We start from the raw sequence: 22,571 nt of genomic DNA on the forward strand, positions 1-22,571 counted from the left end.
CAGGACCATCTGCAGTGGAGCCCCACTTCCTATTGCAGAGGCCACAAGGCCAGTCACAGCATCCCTAGTGAATTCTCAGATTACTGCCGTAGGGGCCTTGTACTGCAATATGCAACTGGCCCTCTCCTCTGACTTGGACAGGTTTGCAAATAGGCATGCAGGGAATAATGCTGTTATCTGCCAGGAAAACAACAAATCTGGATCTTCCTGCCACCCTCTCTGATGTTCGAATGACTTTGCCTGTAGCAGAAAGCCTGCACCTCAGCTACCTTGGGCTTAAGCTCACAGGTCAAGGGCCATTTCAACTCAAGATCCACTCACAGATACAGAGCAAAAAGCCAACTCACATACTCCTGCAACTGAGGAAGCAATAACAAGCAGCACTATAATAGGTTGTAACCAAGGGAAAGTACTGGGTGCCAAATACTAGTTATGCATAAAGATTATATTTAAGAGATTAAAAATGATTTGCCTTAAGTAGTACCGTGTCCACAGAGTGTTCCTGTTATAGCCTTGGATAATATTTCAGCAGGTGATAGGAATGACATCTTTGGCAGATCAGTAGTAGGTGAAGGTGTATTTGTTGAGGACATGGTAAAGATATAGGACACTCCAGTCTGAGCTTTTGCATTATTGTGAGGTGTATGTATCTACCAGATTCTTCAGTGAGCCTATGACTACTCAGCGATGACTCTGATAGTTTCAGACATCTCATTATACATGTGCTCAGCAGTTGTACGCAGCTGTTGGAGAGATGTCATGAGCCGGGCTCCAGCAGATAGCTTTGGTCTCCTAGGAGCCAACCTTGCACTGTTCTTTCTGCATCAAATAATGGGGGCTCGGTAGATTGTCTTAAAATAAAAACATCAAGACTGCGTTATGGGAAGTGGAAATTCATTTGCTTGACCTCATGAAAATGCTGCATATTGATGGAGTGGAGGCCCTTATGTTTCATGCATTGTTATTGTGTGTTGGAGCACTGAGGGCTACATAGATACCATCAATATTGTCTGGGACTTTGGGGAATCCTGCAATATGATAAAATGCAATGTGATGATATTTCAACAAAACTTAATTGGCTGTGAAGCACTTTGGGACGTCCTGAGGACATAAAAGATGCTATATAAGTACAAGTTCTTTCGAGCTGATCGTCCATGGGGAAAGTGACAAAGTTGCTATTTCTGGCAAAACAATGCATCTGTCACCTGCTCGAAACATCTGTCCACGACTAACTGATTAGAAGTTACTGTGTCTCCTGTGGCAGCTTGGAATAAGCCTGAAGCATAAAAATTGAAGGCTATAGTACCCTTAACAGCCACAGGCTTATCTTGGAATTCACCCGCAGGTCAAATTACAGCATGTGGCGCTACTTTATCATAGCCTGCTGATGAATCAGAACCACCACTGAAACTCGGTCTGCCTTTGCTTCTATATGCAGTTGAGAGCATAAAAGCAGGTGGGTGCAGTCCTCCTCTGGTGCTGTGAGATATTCCTGGCACCCCTTCCATTCATCCTCCCCTTCTTCCTCTTCCAAGTAACAGGAATACTGAGGGATTCCCACAGGGCAACCCACTGCCCCAAGCTGTAGCTGGCGAACAGAATATGGGTAGCTCATAACTATGTGCTACAAAAGAACTACAAGAGTAACATATAAAAACAAACTGAAAAGCACAGCTGAAATTTCCAGACTGCAACTTTATACAACTTCATGTTCAACAGCAGCGAGAGGTCAGAATTGCACAAGAAGCCAGAGTTGGAGGAATGCAAAGTTGGAGGAGGATTGTAGGACTGGAGGAAGTTACAGAGATAGGGAAGGGTGAGACCATGGATGGATTTGAACACAAGGAGGAGAATTTTAATAGCGAGGCATTGGTGGATCAGGGGCCAATGTAGGTCGGCGAGCAAAGGGGCCGTAGGTGAACGAGTCTTGGTGCGAGTTAGGAGACGGACAGCAGAGCTTTGGATGGGTGGGTGGAAGATAGGAGACCAGCTAGGGGATCATTGTAATCGTCGAGTCTGGAGATAACAAAAGCATAGATGAGGGTTTCAGCAGCAGATGGGTTGAGGTAGGGTGGAGACGGGCGATGTTACGGAGATGGAAGTAGGTGGTCTTTGTGATGGAGAGGATATGGGGTCAGAAGCTCAGCATTGGGTCAAATAAGACACCGAGGTTTCAAACAATGTGGTTAGCCTGAGGAACTGGCCAGGGAGGGGGATGGAATTGCAGGATAGGGAACGGAGTTTGTGACGGTGACCGAAAACAATGGCTTCGGTCTTTCCAATATTTAATTGATGAAAATTTTGGCTCATCCAGGACTGGATGTTGGACAAGCAGTCAGACAAATCAGAGGCAGGGTAGGGGTCAAGTGAGGTACTGGTGAGGTAGAGCTGGGTGTTGTCAGTGTACATGTGGAGCCTGATGTCATGTCTTTGGATGATGTTGACGAGGGGCAGCATGTAGATTACAAATAGGAGGGGGCCAAGGATAGACTTGGGGGAGGGGGGAACTCATATGTCATACTTCGAGGTATCTAAAGTATTTTTTTAAAAAGTCATTTGATGCTGGGTTTTTTCTGCCTTGGACCCTGATATTTACAAACACCTGCCAATCTGCACTTTCCTCACCAAAAGTAACCAACCTTTAATTGATATTTTTAAAAATTTGTTCCTGGGATGTGGGTGCTGTTGGCAAGGCCAGCATTTATTGCCCATCCCTAATTGCCCTTGAGAAGGTGGTGGGGAGCCACCTTCTTTAACCGCTGCAGTCTGCATGGTGAAAGTGCTCCCACAGTGCTGTTAGGGAGGGAGTTCCAGGATTTTGACCCAGTGACGATGAAGGATCGGCGATATATTTCCAAGTCAGGATGGTGTGTGACTTGGAGGGGAACTTGCAGGTGATGGTGTTCCCATGCGCCTGCTGCCCTTGTCCTTCTAGGTGGTACAGGTCGTGGGTTTGGGAGGTGCTGTCGAAGAAGCCTTGGCGAGTTGCTGCAGTGCATCTGGTAGATGGTACACACTGCAGCCGCGGTACGCCGGTGGTGGAGGGAGTGAATGTTTAAGGTGGTGGATGGGATGCCAATCAAACAGGCTGCTTTGTCTTGGATGGTGTTGAGTTTCTTGAGTGTTGTTGGAGCTGCACTCATCCAGGCAAGTGGAGAGTATTCCATCACACTCCTGACTTGTGCCTTGTAGATGGTGGAAAGACTTTGGAGAGTCAGGAGGTGAGACCTTTGCCACAGAATACCCAAACTCTGACCTGCTACCGTATTTATGTGGCTGGTCCAGTTAAGTTTCTGGTCAATGGTGACCACCAGGATGTTGATGGTGGGGGATTTGGCGATGGTAATGCCATTGAATGTCAAGGGGAGGTGGTTAGACTCTCGCTTGTTGGAGGTAGTCATTGTCTGGCACTTGTGTGGTGCGAATGTTATCTGTCACTTATCAGCCCAAGCCTGAACGTCATCCTGGTCTTGCTGCATGCGGGCATGGTCTGCTTGAGTATTGTGTGCAGTTTTGGTCACCTTATCTGGGGAAGGATGTTCTTGCCATGGAGGGAGTGCAGTGAAGATTCACCAGACTGATACCTGGGATGGCAGGAATGACGTATGAGGAGAGTATGGGTCGATTAGGCTTATATTTGCTAGAGTTTAGAAGAATGAGAGGGGATCTCATTGAAACTTAAAAAGTTCTAACAGGACTAGACAGACTAGATGCAGGAAGGATGTTCCCGATGGCGGGGAGTCCAGAACCAGGGCTCACAGTCTAAGGATAAGGGGTAAGCCATTTAGGACTGAGATGAGGAGGAATTTCTTCACCCAGAGAGTGGTGAACCTGTGGAATTCTCTACCACAGAAGGCAGTAGAGGCCAAGTCATTAAATATATTCAAGAAGGAGTTAGATATATTTCTTAAGGCTAAAGGGATCAAGGGATATGGGGAGAAAGCAGGGACAGGGTACTGAACTTGGATGATCAGCCATGATCTCATTAAATGGCGGAACAGGCTCGAGGGGCCGAATGGCCTACACCTGCTCCTATCTTCTATGTTTCTATGTTTCATTATCTGAGGAGTTGCGAATGGCGCTGAACACTGTGCAATCATCAGCGAACATCCCCACTTTTGTCTTTATGTTGGAGGGAATGTCATTGATGAAGCAGCTGAAGATGGTTGGGCCTAGGACACTGCCCTGAGAAACTCCTGCAGCAATGTCCTGGGGCTGTGATGATTGGCCTCCAACCGCCACAACCATCTTCCTTTGTGCTAGTATGACTCCAGCCAGTGGAGAGTTTTTCCCCTGATTCCCATTGACTTCAGTTTTACTAGGGCTCCTTGATATCACACTCAGTCAAATGCTGCCTTGACGTCAAGGGCAGTCACTCTCACCTCACCTTTAATTGATCTAAGAATGTGCCTTTTGACAAGTCAACTTTGCAACCATAAAAGGACAGGACAAGTTAAACTCAGCTGCAACTCAGAAGCAGAATAATAAATTGTATATTTCACAGCATAATGTTCATGTCATTGTAAAACAGCATATCACCTCCCTTACTGTGAGCAACCTACAGGGGATTTGTCAATTTTAAAAAGCTGAGAAATGGTTCTGCTTTTAGACCCAGTTGCACACTCCTCTTAAAATTGAATTCATTTTTTCAAAAGGAGAAAGCATTGACCTGCTTTGTGATTATACATCAGTATGTTTGAGGTTGCTGTGGGCCATTGCAGGTAAGAAACTGTTATATTTAATTTCATTACACATGCCTTCATATCTCTGCAAACATAAACATGATTAATCCAAAGCAAACTGCATCTTCTGGTAACTTTATACATTGCAATGGAAATGTAATAATTTCTCATCATTGTAAAGGACTCTATCCCATAATGTACCTAAACATCTGTTCACAAACAATATCAGAAACATTCACAGTCTTTGTCCCTCTGGATTACAAACCTTAATTGATCTGCTCCAGCTCTGTACCTCGAGACTCGAGCCATCGATAAAGGGACCGATAAGGTATCTAACCAACGCTTCTCATATTTTGGTTCATTAGCTGAAGGTGAAGAAGGTGATGATGGTGCCTGTACGGAATAAATGAGACACGTCAGAAACACCATCTAATCTGAAAGCTACTACAATGCGCCTAGTATTGGTTTATGTCTGGAATAATTCACAGCACCTTACATTATTAATGACCAGATTTCATAAATAACCAATTAGACAGATGAAATTTTTTAAAAAACAGCCCAGAGGGTTGTGACTGATGGCTATTATATCAACTAAAAATTCAGAAATGTGTATTAACTAGCTTCGAAGTGTGTCTAGTAATATATACTCATACATGGGCATAAAGTTCACAAATTCAATGTTTTATCCATTCTCTACTGAATTTTCAACTTGTGGACAACCTTAATGAAAAGATCCTTAGAATAGTAAAAGTCTAACCCATGTTGTGTTCAATTTTTAAGTTCAGTTCCTGCCAGTTCCCCCCACCCCCCCAATTTAGAATAGAATAATATAAAATGAAAGATTTAACATTGAAGCTTTTTAACAACTCTGTAATATAACAAAATTGTGAACTTCATCATCATCATCATCGGTCATCTATTGTCGATGCTTTCGCTCGCTTGTTGGCTTGCTATGTACTGAGGCTGCATCACGGCTCAAGATTGGGGATTCCGTTGCCTAATTCAAGGATTAGCTCATCCGCATTTTGATGCATTTACCTCCCTCAAGGGTCTCACTATCCTCCTCCAGGCGCTCATCTGCCCGAAGCCGTTGGCATTTTCTGGCGGTGGCCGGGTTACCTAACCGCCACCCGATGCTGACCAGTTACAGGTAGTACTGTCTACTTTCATTGCAGGAGCAGGTTTTAACAGCTGACCTGACTACTTTTGGTGAACTCAGATTCCTGTTAAAACGCAAGTAGACATGTGATATCACACAATAATAGAGTCTGATAAGAAGTCAGGGAAGGAATTATTAGAAACTTATATAAAAGTCAGAGCAGAACAGTGCACACGTTGATAGATTGTACTGTTGTACAAAACAACAATCATGTTCCATATATCAACAGGAGAAATACCTCTGGACCCTAATCAATAATGTCTTTACTGGGTGAGCCCTTGATTTCAAGGTACAGGTAGTTGCAAATGTGTGTAGCCGTGTACTGTAGAAATCTATATTTTTTATGTTTATGGGACATAAATAATAATAATCGATTTAATTAATGTTAAACCTAATATTGTATGTATATTAAATAATGGGAAAAGAGCAAGCTGCACAAATTAAAATCTTTCAGACGATTGTATTCAAGGTTGTTGACTGCTCCCACCAAACACTCTCTGCAAGTACCGCAGATCATACTGGAGTCAGAATGCAGATCTTAGTCCTGGAATCGAGTTCTGAGAGCTGATTAAAGTATGAGGCACAGCTAGCTGCTTTAATGTCATTGAGGTCCTATAATCGCAACATAAAAGAAGTCGGAATATTTATTATTAGTAGCTGTCGATAAATTTGACCCTGAAATCCATTTTAAATTTAACATCTCAGCTACCAACGTATCAGGAGCTGTATATATTTTTTTAAATCTCAAACAGGTCTTTAGCTAAGTTGTATCTGAGAGATGCCATTGCCAGCAATTTAAGCGCTACCACCTTCAATCTCCAGATGCATTTTTTCAGAAACAGGGTCTGCTGCCTCAGTCAACCTGTGAAAAATCTACATCAGGAAACTCTCATTTAAACGGCACCTAAATATCCGGAATTCTCTATTAACCGGCAAAATTCTCGCTCCGAAAACAACACCTCGATAACCGGAAATGTTGCCGAGTCCGAGTCTCCCGCGGTGGCCAAGTTAGTCAGTGGGGGGTAGTTCTCCAAACTGCCACTACTCGGCTTCTTGGCGCTGTCGGAAGTTGGAACAGCTCAATAACAGGAGTCTCACTCTCCCGCGCTGCCGGTAGTCTCTTCCGATCTGCCATTTTTCTGTGTGCCTCTCCATCTTACTGTATACTGCACATTTCTTGATTTTTTTATTTTTGTTTCTTAAAAATAGCCTCGGTAGATAACCCTCTCCGTCATCCGGAATTTTTTATCAACCGGGACCATCCCGGTCCCGTCGGTGCCGGATACCAAAGAGTTTCCTGTATTAATATTTTGAACTAACTGATGCAGATTTCGAGGAATATTTTCCTCGCTAAAATTCAAGAAAAACTACGTTACTGAACTGTTATTGGTATTTAATGGCAATTTAGAAAAAGCATTTTTCTGTAACTTTAACACACATCGGCACAGAATTTCATAGCACACTCTTCCAATGTCACATAGCAGCCATAATGCGATGAAGATTAGTTTACCCAGTGAATGGCACCATCTGCAACATATACATTTTTCTGGCATCAAGTTGAAATATCAGAGTATATTTCAGTAGAAATTCAAATCTTCCTGCTATAAATCTCCTCGTGCTGTCTGTATTTTAAGCCTTTGAGTTACAAATGTTCATTAAAAGCTGTAACTGAAAAAATAATCCAAATGTGATTCTGAATTTTCAAAATTTCTTCTGTCCCCTTAATCAGAAAATATATCTTCATTAATTAAAAATTATTTTTTAATCTTCCTTGATTCTTCTATTCTGCTTGAGAAAAATGTAGCATATTCATCATTCTATTGCTTTTGGTTTATTCTTCCGAACCGCCCTGACTCTCGGTTCTTTTCTTTGTGGGTAATTTTGACCCCCAAAACAGGTGGGTTTGTGTCAGGTGGAAGGTTAAAACGTTAAAAATCTGAAACAGGAACCCAACCTGCCTCGATCCCACCCAATTCCGGTTTTAACGGAGCCGGGACAAGGGGTGGGTGACCAGTTTGCTCGCAGGGGGTGGGTCAGTCGGTGAAACCTTTTAAGGAGGCCACATGCCTTTCACTTTAGCAGTGTTCCTATATTTAACCCATGCTGGCCAGGTTTCCTGGGCCTCGGGAAACCCAGCAGGTAAAAGGAGGTGAGAAGTGCTGGATCCATGAAGTAAGTGCCTTTACAGCACTGCTTGTAGACCAGGAGGAGCAGGAGTGTTTCCTCCAGGCCCAACCAGCTAACCAGTAAACCACCCTCCCACCAAGATCTCGCTCCTCCCCCAACCCCACAATTGGACTCCCCGCCCACCTCCTCCCCCTCCCCAATAATCGGAACCCCCTGGGCACCTCTCCCCCCACCACAATCTAACCCCAACTACGCTGTACCCATCCGACCACCATCTCCCACGCCCCGACCACAATCTACACCCCTGACCACCATCTACACCCTGAACCACAATCTACCCCATGTACACCATCTCCCCCCCCTGACCATGAACTACCCCCACCCCTGACCACAATCTACCACCCTCTGACCACCATCACCCCCCTGCCCCCCAATAGGCCCCCTGACCTGCTGTTTGCTCGATGGGTCCTTGTGCTGCAGGCTTTCCCACCTGACAAGCAGCTAGCCTGGCTAGTAGTACCAGGGGAGTACTAGGTATATTGGAAAGAACAGCCGCTTTAAAATAATTTTTAAAATTCCAGTCTCTCCAGGCTGAGATCATGACCTGGACCCTCAGGTGTGGCCCACTTCCGCCATTTGGTGGCAGGGTATGCCCCGACCCACCAAGCTTACCACCACAAATCCCACTGAGATACAGGGAGTTGGGAAGTCTCAGCATTGGGAATCTCAGTAACTTGTTATGCTGCTGACTGTGTAAGGGGCGGGTGGATGCTTGGCCCCTTACAGCCTGTGGAATGTTATTTTTATTATTTGTTCCTGGGATGTGGGCATCGCTAGCGATGCTAACATTTATTGCCCATCCCTAATTGCCCATGAGAAGGTGGTGGTGAGCCGCCTTCTTGAACCGTTGCAGTCTGTGTGGTGAAGGTACTCCCACAGTGCTGTTAGGGTGGGAATTTCAGGATTTTGACCCAGCGACGATGAAGAAACGGCGATATACTTCCAAGTCAGGATAGTGTGTAACTTGGAGGGGAACTTGCAGGTGATGGTGTTCCCATGTGCTTGCTGCCCTTGTCCTTCTAGGCGGTAGAGATTGCAGGTTTGGGAGATGCTGCCGAAGAAGCCTTGGCGAGTTGCTGCAGTGCATCTTGTAGATGGTACACACTGCAGCCACGGTACGCCGGTGGTGGAGGGAGTGAATGTTTAAGGTGGTGGATGGGGTGCCAATCAAGTGGGTTGTTTGTCTTGGATGGTGTCGAACTTCTTGAGTGTTGTTGGAGCTGCACTCATCCAGGCAAGTGGAGAGTATTCCATCACGCTCCTCACTTGTGCCTTGTAGATGGTAGAAAGGCTTTGTGGAGTCAGGAGGTGAGACACTCGCCGCAGAATGCCCAGCCTCTGGCCTGCTCTTGTTGGCACAGTATTTATGTGGCTGGTCCAGTTAAGTTTCTGGTCAATGGTAACCCCCAGGATGTTGATGGTGGGGGATTCAGCAATGTTAATGCCGCTGAATGTCAAGGGGCGGTGGTTAGACTCTCACTTGTTGGAGATAGTCATTGCCTGGCACTTAAGTGGCAAGTAACATTCGCACCACATATCAGCCCAAGCCTGAATGTCGTCCTGGTCTTGCTTCATGCGGGTATAAACTGCTTCATTATCTGAGGAGTTGTGAATAGAACTGAACACTGCACAAACATCAGCAAACATCCCCAAATCTGATCTTATGATGGAGGGAAGGTCATTGATGAACCAGCTGAAGATGGTTGGGCCTAGGTCACTGTCTTGAGGAACTCCTGCAGCGATGTCCTGGGGCTGAGATGATTGACCTCCAACCACCACAACCATCTTCCTTTGTGCTAGGTATGACTCCAGCCAGTGAAGAGTTTTCCCCCTGATTCCCATTGACTTCAATTTTACTAGGGCTCCTTGATGCCACACTTGGTCAAATGCTGCCTTGATATCAAGGGCAGTCACTCTCACCTCACGTCTGGAATTCAGCTCTTTTGTCCATGTTTGGACCAAGGCTGTAATGAGGTCTGAAGCCAAGTGGTCCTGGCGGAACCCAAACTGAGCATCGGTGAACAGGTGCCGCTTGATAGTACTGTCGACAACACCTCCCATCACTTTGCTGATGATTGAGAGTAGACTGATGGGGTGGTAATTGGCTGGATTGGATTTGTCCTGCTTTTTGTGGACAGGACATACCTGGGCAGTTTTCCATATTGCTGGGTAGATGCCAGTGTTGTAGCTTAAGTGGAACAGCTTGGCTAGAGGTGCAGCTAGTTCTGGAGCACAAGTCTTCAGCATGACAGCCGGGATGTTGTCAGAGCCCATAGCCTTTGCTGTATCCAGTGCATCAACCATTTCTTGATTGTCACGTGGAGTGTATCGAATTGGCTGAAGACTGGCTTCTGTGATGGTGGGGACCTCAGGAGGAGGCCGAGATGGATCATCCACTCGGCATTTCTGGCTGAAGATGGTTGCAAACGCTTCAGCCTTGTCTTTTGCACTTACGTGCATCGCTGAGGATGTGGCTATTCATGGAGCCTCCTCCTCTCATTAATTGTTCAATTGTCCACCACCTATCCCGACGTTTGCAAGGCTGTGACCCTGCCTGTCCTGGTCCGGCTGTAATCTCCTGCCAGAGTTACAGAGCGATTATGTCAGAAAAGCTGTCGATTCTTGTGGGAGAGAACATTTAAAAGCAAAATTTGTACTTTGCAACATTATCTCTGCTCAAGAGTCAAATTAAAATATGCTTTGTACATAGCTGAAAGTTTGGAACAACTTGCAATAGAATATTCATTGAATACAGCCAATGTAAACTGCAGACTGCTATAAATAATAAAAACTTAGGAAATTCTACAGGCTTATTCATGCTGAGAAGATTAATATTGTAGTGTTATTGTTATGTATGATATCTAAATGATACAACCACTGATATATATTTCTGACTTTTATGCTGCACATACAAAGTGCAGTCCTTGAAAAAGTGCAACATCCCCACCGACACCTGGGAATCCCTGGCCCAAGACCGCACAAAGTGGAGGAGAAGCATCCGGGAAGGCGAACTCGGGAACACCTCGAGTCTCTTCGCCGGGAGCAAGCGGAAGCCAAGCGCAAACAGCACAAGGAGCGCACGTCAACCCAAGCACCCCACCCACCCGCCCCTTCAACCACCGTCTGCCCCACCTGTGACAGAGACTGTAGGTCCCGCAATGGACTCATCAGTCACCTGAGAACTCATTTTTAGTGTGGAAGCAAGTCATCCTCGGTTCCGAGGGACTGCCCAAGAAGAAGACGTACAAATACTTATTTAAGAAGCCACTAAGTTAAAATGCTAAATCAAATTTACCCGGAATGCTGGATTGTTGTACTTTGAAAAATAACCCAGTTTTATGATTGACTGTTCGCTACGGATTACTGCCTGGAATTCCCGTGGGGTTCTCCAGCGGGAGATCGGTAGAACTCCCAGAGAAATGGCCGAAACCATTAAAAGAAAGGCCACTGATGCCATTTCTCCAGAGTTACCACTGACTTTCTGCCAAAATGACGGTGGGGTGATCAGGAGATCCCCCCACGGAATCTTAGGGCAGGATTTTCATTGAGCCGTGGAGGCGGGATTGGAGGCGTGTGGGGTGTTAAAATCTTGAAATCAGGGGTCACGAACCCATCCCGCCCCCAACCCGATTCCATGCCAGTTTCAAAGGAGGCGGGTACCCGACCTGCACTGGGACCCGCCAACCCGAGGCGGGAAGGGGATTAGTGCCAATTAACTGCCTGTTAACAGGTAGTTAACAGGCAGTTTTTCGCCTAATCCCTATTTTTATTGGTGAAGTGTGGGATTTCCGACGGCTCCAAACCACGGCAAGTTAGCGAGGCGGGCCGTTGGGATGAAGGGTTTGGAGGGGTCGAGATGTCCGGTGTTCAGGTGAGTGATGGGTGCATGAGTGCAGAGGTAAGTGTGTTTGGTGTGTGTAAAGTGTTTAAAGAAGTTTTACCGACATGTACTTACCTTTACAGGCTTCCTTCCTTCCTTCAGGTCTTGGGAGTCCCTCATCTCACCGGCACAGAAAACAGAATGGCTGTGATCTGTCAAAATCTGCAGCATTCAGCTTTCTGTTCCAGAGAGATCTCAATCATCCTGAGAGGAAGGAATTAACCTGGAGTACAGATTGTCAAACAGCTGTGAAACGCTGATATTTCATCTGTCAAAAGCTCTTGACAGATGAAATGTCAATCTATGACGTCACCTGTTGCCGGGTGGCCCTTAATTGGCCTGCTGAGCCCGCTGGGTGGGCTCAACAAGGTCAATCAAGTCAAAATCGCGTGGGTTGGCTACAACTCGATGGAGGCTGGACTACAACCACGAAAGTTGTAGTCCCGCCTCCTACCCGCCTCCTCAATGAAAATCCAGCCCTTCTGTAAGTGCAAATGAGCTCAATCTTTTCACTAGAGAAACGTTTTACAAGTAAAAATTGCAGAAATGTGCAGCACCTACCAATCAATGTTAGGAATTATGTAACGAGTTTGAAAGTTAAGTAGACACATGCACAAGTGACAGGATGGTTGTCACTAACCTGTGAATGTTTGACCTGATTATTACCCTCTTACCTGCACAGTGCAGTGACTCTCGTGACTGCAAACGCTTCTGAGTTTATTAGAGAGAAGTTAATTTGATTTGATCGTGATAGATAATTAGCTGAAAGAAAATGTAATTTTATAACGCTTGCTTGCATGAACAATTGCTCAGACGTTTTGAAGGATTATGGTATGGATATTTGAAGGTGCTCTCTAATCATCAAATTTGGAGAGCACTGTGCATGCTGGAATATATTATTTAATGCAACCAAGATCATTGATTTTTTTACCGAGTTAATAACAGCTATGTCTATTTTGGTCACACTTGGTTACAGTCACCACAACTGTTGCATTTTCCATTCAAAATTCAGTCGGTTTCACTGGATTGACCATGTTTGAACTAAATAAAGAGGATCATGAAGGATTAGTGAATTATATAAATTTTCTGATTACACAGAGCTCTGCCTGAAAGACCATCTGTACAGTCGGACCACGTAATGTCTGTTCCAATAATAAAATATCAGTGCCAGGGGACCGTGGTTATGATTTTTCCTATGATGGACAGGGGTGACTTTATCACAATCTGTAGTGGGTGAAAAAAAAATGCCAACCCAAATTTAACACTTAACTATCCAGAAAAGAGAATTTACAATTTGTCGTATATCCATGTTATTAAGAGATAACGGGCCGCTTTTTGCAACGCCTATGGGTGCGTACGAGGTGCGTACATGCCCGTAGGGGCTGTGCAAGTTCTGGGTTAGCATGCGCTAAAACCCGGAACTTGCGGTCTGTCGAGAATCCTCTTGACAGATCCTCCGCATCCCCTGGAGATGGGCCTCCGCGGGGGGAGAGTTGCGCTATTTGCCCAACTTCTGCCCGCTGAATGCCTGTGAAATTCTTATGCCTGATAAAAGCAGGGGTGAGGCCTGCTTTTACCAGCATGAGAGTTTAAAAAAATAGAAAAATCAAATGTTATCACTCATTTATACATTAAAAACCCCTGTCCAATAAGGTAAGTTTAATTTTAGCCCCGTTGAAACATTGACTTTTTTTTCAAAAAGTTAAATTTTCATTTAAAATATTTAATTAGATGGCATTTTAATTCATTTTAAATATGTAATTTAAAATTTTTTATTTCATGTGTTGGTGTATTTTTTAAGTGATCCCCATTCATACTTATGGGGATTCAGTACATACGGAACTCCCATAAGTTTGAATGGGGATTCCCTTCTTTTATTGGCTGGGCCGGCCCACGTGATCCCAGAGGCCCAGGACCGCGAGTCTCCATACCTCCCGGACCACCAGGTAAACGCGTTGATTTTTTACAGGTCGGAGTAATCTGCCCACGAGAAGCCTCCGATCACAAATTTTGGGCTCATCTGTGTACATTGAATAGACCAACTGTCCAAGCAGCAAACTTCATTTTAGTTGATTCTCTCTTGCCTTATCTTTCCTCTTATTTAATCCTCCCCCCCACTAAAAACCTGTTCTTTTCCTCAGGCACAACGCCATTTGTTGGATGCAGGACCAAGTATGCAATCTATCCACTTCTCTCCACCAAGGCTGCTGCGTAAACTTGCTGCATAAATGTGGCCATATTTCAACCATCTTTGACTTCTTCTTTCGTATGGTAATAGCAAAGCAAATCAAATGTCCATATCTAAGTTGGATATCCAGGCCAAAGCTTCCGGTGTAACAGCATGGATATCTTGTAGGCTGCCTGCGAATTTCCTCTGAGGGCAGTGCTCAATGATGAGCTCCAGGGGCTGATTAGGAGCTCCACAGTCGCATGATGGGGATGCTTTAATCTTCCATCTATGGCAAAGGTGGCAGCATTTACCATGACCGGTTCTGAGGCGGTTGATGGTTGTCCACTGTTTGCGAGGAAGGTTTCATCCTTCAGGTTGTACTGTGGGGTCCTCTATAAGGAATCCAGTTCTTCCAAGCATTTTGCCATCAATCATCAAGGCTGAGGGGAGATCGCTGAAGGGTTTCGGCGATAGTCCAAAATGGCCGCCTAGATTTGAGACGGGTTGGTGGTAGGTTGTTCAAGTCGGCCTGGATCGGCATGTCTTTGCTGGCGTAACGGTTGTGTTCTGTGGAGACTGCATATTCGCGGCGTAGGTGTGGTGGTGCGATGTTTGCAAGCACGGGCAGCCATGGTGTTGGTGTCGATAAAAGCGTACCGGTGATAATTCTCACAGTAGAATTCAGCTGGACATCAATGGACATCATGCCGGAGAGCAGTACTCTGCTGTAGAGTACACCAGGGTGAGTGCTGCCGTGCGGAGGGTTTGAGCGTCTGCTCCCCATGCGGATCCGGCGAGTTTCTGGATCAAGTTGACCCTACTCTTTAGTTTCTTCCCAAGGTTCTGGAGATGTTGTCTGTATGACAGGGTGCGATCAAGCGTGACTCCTAAATAGGAGGGTTTTTTGGCATGGTTTACGGGTTTGGCCGAAGTCACCATCGGTGGAAGTAGGCCTCCATCCTTTGTAAATCACTGGTCAGGGTCGCTTTGGTGATGGACAGATTCATGTTTTGCGTGGCCAAGGCAATGTCATCAGCGGAGACGAACTTGCGGGACTCTGTTTCAGGCAGGTCACTGGTGTAAACGTTGAATAACATGGGTGCCAGGACAGAACCCTGTGGGAGTCCATTGTTCAATGTCCTATATCTGGGGAAGGTAGGAAGTGCTTTACGTCTACTCACAGCCTAGTCCAGGCTGAGAATATAATGTGCAAAACTGGAGGCTTCTCACCACCCCACGCATTATGCCAACATGTCCGTATGTTTGCGGCCATGCCAAACACTATTTTCTTATTTTTGCAGATGACTAATGACATTTCTGAAGCCTGACATGATATGACAGGACTCAAAGCTGTAGGAACAATGAAGAAGGTTATAGCTATTTACATTGTTGAGATAAGTACAGCTTCTGGTTGGACTTGTCTCTGCCTTTAGTAGCTCTGACTCATGAATTCGGAGATGAGAAAGTGTGAATGTCATCTTAACTCTTTGCAAAATGACTCTCCGAAATAACAGCTCCTGTCTTCCTAGTGATCACACCCAGGTGCTGATGGATTTTTGCAGAAATCAGGACATGATGTGTATCAATGCCACTTCTGATTACCAGGAGAGGAACAATTATATCTGATCTCTCCACTAAGTCAACCTCACGTCATAGCTGATCATTGGACACAAGTTTCACTGTGTTCCACTTGTCACATCAGAATTGATTCCCCTTTTCCCCCTGGAGATAATCTAATTTTAATTCAAAACCAGGTTTGGACGTTGTTTGCAGATCTGTACATGTTTTATTTTCTGGAGCAGCAGATCAGGCGCTCTCAAGGGATCTGGCTGCCACTTCACTTCCTGATAATCTTCTCGCTGCTTGTACCTGCTGCAGGCGGTGCCAAGTGATATGGCAGTGGTAAATTGTTAACTGAACACAAGAGGGTCCCCTGATGTGAGCAAACACATTGTGGCAATTGCACTCCAATGTCTCCTCTTGTATTGCTTTTTGTTATTCTTTGATGGAATATTCCAGCGAGTCTGGAAATAAAAGCAGCTAATTATTACCACACTAATCTGAGTATTTATTGGGACAGTACATCAAAGACATGTGCCGAGGGGGCGCTAATGGGACGCAAAGCAACTAGTGCCCGGGCGCAGCGCCCCTAACGCCTCCCGCGAAATTCAGCAGGAGGTTAGCGGCGGCGGTAGCCAGTAGCGCCCCGCAGCGCTGCACCTCCGCTGATGATGTCATCGCTGTGCGCAGCGCCCCGCTCACACCCTGGTCGCAAACTTCACGCGGGCCCCCTGACCTACTGCCGGACACTATGTCCGACAGGGTCAGGAGGGCGTTTTTGTGGTCTGGACAGCGATAATTAACGAGCAGGTGCCAGGCAGCCATTTTCTTTGGGCCGCCTGCCAGCACTTGCCCCCTCTGGCTTCCTCCTGCGGGGTGCCGGCCACGATCGGTCAGCCTAGCACTCCTCTTGAGTACCTGACTCTTTTGCTGGCACCCCGTTCCCCGGTGGTCCAGCAGGGCGTGCGCTGCGCTAGGCCCCTCCCCTTTAATCAGGGGAGGGAGGTCTGCAATACTGCGGCGCTACGTGCTGGCGCGCATGGTACTGCTGCATGTAGCGCCACGATATTCAATGGGAGCGCCCCAAGAGGGAGGGAGAGTGCTTCCAGTAGCGTCCTGCCTCCTGCTTGGGGTGCTACCATTGAATTTTGGGCGCGGGGGCGCTAACTTTTTCGGGGCACTAACCCGGCGAAGTTATCACCCCAAATGGGGTGCGAGCCAATTTCCCCCTCTTTGTATTCTAAATCCCTTTTCATTTGTTAGGGTGAAAATTATATAGCTTAAAGCAGCTACATAAAGAGTTAAAGAATGTATTGTAAGAAGTGAACTTGTAAATAAGAAACATGGGCACAAGGCAAAACAAACTCAGCTTAAGACAGGGCAGGCTCAGCTTGGGACACACACTGTAATTTCCCCCCTTAGGCTTTATAACATTAGCTGCCCTCATTTTGTGTTAAATTCACAAAGCTTCCATCTTTGTCCCATGAGGATTCCCCATCGTATGTCTAAGTGCTGTTGTGGTGGGCAAGGGGCAGGAATTAACTGTTTGTGTCTGCTCCCATTAAAACCATTGTGCTTGACATTAATTGAATTGGGGAATAGTGGACATTTTTAAGTAGTTTCTTGCCAGATTGAGGGTAGGCAAGATAATTGATAGAAGGCCTCCAATCAAATTATATCAGTACCCTTCAGCCAGTCAGATGAATGTATTCAAATGAGGCAAAATAAAATTCAGACTAGACATTATTGTTGAACAGTTATTGAATGTGGGAAACACTAAATATTTCACATTTATTCAGTGGTGCAGCCTTCTGCAAACTATTTGCTGGAAGCCCTTTGGATGTATTAATGTAATTCTACTATTCTATAATGCAAAGTCGATGAATCAAAATTGTGTGTATTGATGAGTTACAGTAATTGGTAGCTGCAAAACTGCCCATTTTGTAATTAACTATTAAAAAGCACCCAAAGTTCTGGAAGGTTCCATATCATTTTATGTTGCCAAACTAGTATCCTGTGAGGACAGGAGAGTTGTTGCTGGGGGAGCGTGATTGGTTGAAGACACCTGTGTGTAATATTTTGCTATAATGTATAAAAGAAGTTTCAATACCTTGTTGCTAAGGGAACATGATTGGGTGAGGACAAAGAATTGTTGCTGGGGGAACATGATTGGGTGAACACTGTGTGTAGTGTTTTGCCTGTCCAGCTCTGTAATGTATAAAAGAAGTTTTGATACCACTGTAACGGCGAGAAGGTGATCACTAGACCGCGGGGTCTATGGCTCTTTTCCCAGAGCGCTCTGAAAAATAAACTGTGAGCTTCTACTTTGAGACAGACTCGAGTGAATCTATTTTTCACCAACACATTTAACATTGATAGATTTTTTTAAATTTAGTAAGTTATAGCAACAATTAGTAACCTTTGGATTTATCCATATTCATCTGACTAACCGTACCATCACTTTCCAGAAAACTACTGTACCTGAACAGTCATTCTTCCCTTCACAGATGCAATTGCTGAGGCACTTTTTCCCTTCAAAGCCCCAGTGCACAGATGCACTCTTTCACTGTGTTCCCAAACCTCCCCAGCTCACAGGTGTACACTCTTCCACCCCCCCACCCCGAAACCTTCCAGTTCACCGAGGGACTCTCCCCCAACTCCCACCCAGACCTCCCCATTTTACAGGTACTCCACCCAGTTGATTGAGGCATGCCCCCTAGGTTCCGCCCTAACACTGGATTCAGACAACATTGTAGGGGTTTCGAAAATCCCCCTATTTTTCCCTGAAGATTGAAAAGATTGGTCCACATCGTGGACGAAGAATTGGGTGATGTGACTTGTCTACAATGTTTTAAAATGTGCCTAGAACCCCAAAAGACTGCTCTGAGATGGAAAGAACGTGGACAACATGGGAGTTGAGGAATTCTGTGGAAAATATTCACACACCTTGAGACAGTACATCTTAATAAAGTAGTTCCCTGGAGTTTGGGCAATCACAAAAGGTTTTAATATGGCCACAGAAAGCTTGGCCAAAAGGACAAAGCAGCAAAACAGCTCGCAGCGAGTTGTCTGTGTGAAAAAGTGGGAGGATACAAGGGCTGTGAGTCAGACCTGCCAATCAAAGGGAGGTTCCCTTCGAAGCACTTGAAGTTGTTTATTGACTTAAGTAATTGCCCACTTGAGAATTGACCGCAGGACAATCAATTTGAAACTGCTTCTGTTCACACAGCCATTCAGAGCTCTCTCACAGACAATGAGAGACTGAAACCCTGAAATGGACTTTTGAAAGGCAACAGTTTAAGCATTGAATGTGTTTAAATCACCCATCATTCTGGACAATAGGGCTGTTGCATTCTCTTTTGTTTTAGCTCAGGTGGGCTTCGGATGTGGGCGGGAACATTTCGGCCCCACAGTGCAGACACACTCACCCAGTCCAACCACTTTGAGTTAGCCAATCACAGCTTTTCTCTTGTGAATTGGAACTTTTTGGGCACGAATTTTCCAGACAGGCAAAGGCTGCAGACCAGGTGAATTACCTTAAACCAGTTAAAAGAAGCCCCCCTTACAAAATGGCGACCACGGCAGGACTGCAGGCCATTTTTGATTTGATGAGTGGTTTGGATCTAGAGAAAGTACCAGCTTTTGTTTCTCTCATTTTCAGTATGTGGGTAGCCCTGCGAATTTTAGCGGCAGTGTGTAGGCTGACCTATCGGGGTATAGGTGGCTGGTTTAGGAAGGATGAGATGGGGGAGCAGGAGGAGTTTAAAGAGGCCAAGAATCAGGAGTCCCAGTTTGAGAAATGCCAGGCATTTATAGAGCGCCTGGTGCAGGAAGTCACTGAGACCAGGGAAAGTGAGATGAGACTGCGGGAAGAGAATGCCCGCCTCATCTCAGAAGTAAAAGAGCAGGAGGAAAGGTTTAGGGAAGTAAAGGCAGCTTATAAGCTGGCCTGTGCCCAAAGGTTTAGTGAAGCAGATCATGGCCCCTGTAGGGCAGAGATAGAAAGCCTTAACATGGCTTTAAAAGCAAGGGGGATGATTTGCCTGATCAGCCCGAAGGCAGGTCAGCTGGATTTTACTGGCAGCCCAAGTAAAACCATCCCACAGGCAGCACCCAGAACAGTGCTGGATAGGGAGTTCGATAAACCTGGAGCTCCATATCAGAAAGAGTGGTGCCAAGAGGGGAGCCATCCCTCCCAGAACAAGGTCACTTGTTACAAGTGCGGGGAGGAGGGCCACTGGTGCAGGGATTGTAAAATGCCTGGGAGAGATGATACAGCCAGGAACCCCGCAGCCCCAACTCAGAAGGCAGAGACAGACACAATCGAGACTGTCCTGGAGACATTAAAATCTCTCATGAGGGCCAATCAGGGAAAGGGGGCAGCCATCAGTGGTGCTGCAGCCCCCTCACCCACCTCTGCCTCCCCACAATCACTGGAAAGAAAGGGGTTTAAAGTCAACCCCAACCAGGCAGCTGGGAGTGAGCCTGAGAATAGGAATCCTCAGCCCACAGTAGGTTCAAGTTCACAGGCAAGTGCTGTGGCTTGTGGGGGGAGGAGCCATTCCTGGGCAGAGTAAGCTGTTTAAGCCAGGGAACAGGGAAGGAGAGTTCTGGGACCCCTGTAGAGCAGGTCCAGTAACCGAAATCCGGGACAAGGGAGGCACACAGGGGATAGTTTTGGCCCCAGACCAAAGGCAGGTCCAAGTCCAAAATTTCCCATTTAAAGCCACCCAGGTAAGAGTACATGAGTTTGCCCACCAGACAAGTTCAAGTTCACTGCCTGTAAAGACAGGCACTGTGGCTTGTTTCCAGGGAAAAGTTGTCCAGCCCACAAATTGGGACACTTCCCTACCCCAGTGGGACCCTAGTTTTGCCCAAAGTTTGAATTTGAGCAAGTTAGGTGGCTCAGAAATGGAGAAACAGCAGCCTGGGATTAGAAATCAGCAGGCTGCTGCCCATCCATTCACTGAAATTGTTCGCGCAGGCGCGGTTGCCTGCGGGACCCCAGCGGCCCCTCTTCTGTTTTCCCACGCAGGCACAATCGCCTGTTTGAAGCCAGAGGCTTCACAGCCTCTGCCGTGGGACAAAGAGGAGGAGGTTTGCGCAGGCGTGGCCGCCTGCTTGAATACAGAGGTTTCACAGCCTCTGCCGGGGAACTCAGGAATGGAGGTTTGCGCAAGCGCAGTTGCCGGCAGGACCAGCACGGCTCTTTTCCAGGAGGTTTGCGCAGGTGCACTCACCTGCTTGAATACAGAGGCTTCACAGCCTCTGCCGAGGGACTCAGGGGAGGAGATTCGCGCAGGCGCAGTCGCCTGTTTAAAGGGACCAGCTTCCCAGCCCGCTTCCAGAGTGGTCCCCCCCATGATGTGGGACCCTGGGGAGGCAGGGATAGCAATCCCTCTTACAGGGGACACGGGGGGGAGCTGGCACCAGGTTGTGGACCTGGAGAGGAGGATTTGCAGCCACCAGCAGCGGGTGGTGAGGGTATACCTGCCCCCAGCACAGGAGTGGGCAGGGAAAAGGAGGCAAACCCGGAGTACCGGCAAGCTGCCAGGTATCTTATACAGTGCAGGCTGTTGGCACCTGGGGGAGAAGGTTCCCAGCCAGCTAGGGCTGTGACCCTGGCTCAGGGTCCGCCAGCCAAAGTTTCCCCCACAGAGACGCCCCTCAGAAGGTCTCAGCGGGTCTGCAAGCCCGAGACAAGATGGTCACCCACTTCACAGTGGAGTAAGGTGGCCTCCCGAACCAGGGAGAAGCCAAAGAACAGAGGTCCCCAACCAGCGGCCATAAGGTGCGAGGGACCAGAGACAGGAAGCAGTCCAGCTTGGCTGCAGCCAGCAGCAATCTGCGACAGTGCCAAAGATTAGCCTGGCCGTCCGGAGATGGGCAGCATTTGTATTATAGATTTGGTGTGAACATAGCGTGCTTTTAAGGTGTATTTTAAGTTTTGTTGATATAACTAGTTTTAAGTTTAAGTTTAAAGAGTTTAAGTTTACATGTGTGCCAAATGTTTGTATTTTGTTCCGAGGTCGAGGGACCCGACCATGTCTCCACCTAAAGCAGCAGGTCAGCGAGACCTAGCTGCGTGTCCTTTTAAGTTTTTGCAGGAGATTGGAAAATGAAGCAGCCCTGTTCGCCCAGCCTGAGCTGGGCACCGAATGAAGATATGGATACGGAATGTTGGGAATCACCTCGTCACCAGACGAATCCAGGAGACCCCGCAGCGATCTTCAGGAAAAACCAGACAGGGTCCAGAGGAACTTGCCTACTCCTCCTACGGGGAGGAGATGGCCCCAGCTGGGTGGGGCACGGCCCCCAACCCAGCACCATCCTGACTGAAGTTCACTTGCGGGAGACCTCGCTGTTGAGGAGCCATGATGGGGAAGCGTGGGCGCCTTGTCATAGGGACGCGTTCCCCGGGGGGGTGATGGCCTGGGAAAGATTGTAAAAGGGGAGGGGGATACCCAAAAGTCGCGTGGGTGTGGTCGGGGGAGGGAGGAACTCATCCAGGGGCCCACGGGTAAAGTTAGTGTAAGTGTGGCTGGGGAGGATGAGTGGGTGGCAGGATCTGGGATCCAAGTTGGTGTGGGGCCAGGGAGAACCGCCACACAGGCACCCATCATTTTTCAGCAGCCAGTCGAGGGAAGACGGGAGGGGGAGGGACTGGGAGTCATGATCCCATACTCTCCGGTCTCGGTCTGTGCCATGGGAATTTTAAACATGAGGGGTACCCCGCCTCCACAAAAGGACAAGGGAATGGCTCGGGGCTGGCGGAGCAGGCTGGTCTGTAAATCCATTCTGCCTGTTTTAAAGATAAGACAATCAAAGGGGGGTGGAAGGTACTTTTGCTGCCCGGGTGGGAGGAGCAATACCCACTCGAATTTCGCGACCCATCATCGGCACGTGATGGTCGGGGTTTATTTAAGCATGTTG

At 46.9% G+C, this 22,571-nt stretch overlaps 1 protein-coding gene across 1 annotated transcript in view; it reads right to left on the reverse strand.

Moving 5' to 3' along the window:
- Window positions 1-22,571, reverse strand: part of sntg2 (syntrophin, gamma 2) — a gene marked incomplete at its 5' end in the record, with an annotated part of 377,700 nt that overhangs the window by 215,514 nt on the left and 139,615 nt on the right. Inside the window, one exon of the mRNA XM_085996911.1 lies at window positions 4,948-5,075. Coding sequence (XP_085853037.1) covers window positions 4,948-5,075 — 128 coding nt within the window. The remainder of the gene's footprint in view (window positions 1-4,947; window positions 5,076-22,571) is intronic.

This window comes from Somniosus microcephalus, chromosome 9 (assembly GCF_052327205.1).
Source record: "Somniosus microcephalus isolate GS21.2 chromosome 9, FLI_Smic_1.0, whole genome shotgun sequence".
Taxonomy (NCBI): domain Eukaryota; kingdom Metazoa; phylum Chordata; class Chondrichthyes; order Squaliformes; family Somniosidae; genus Somniosus; species Somniosus microcephalus.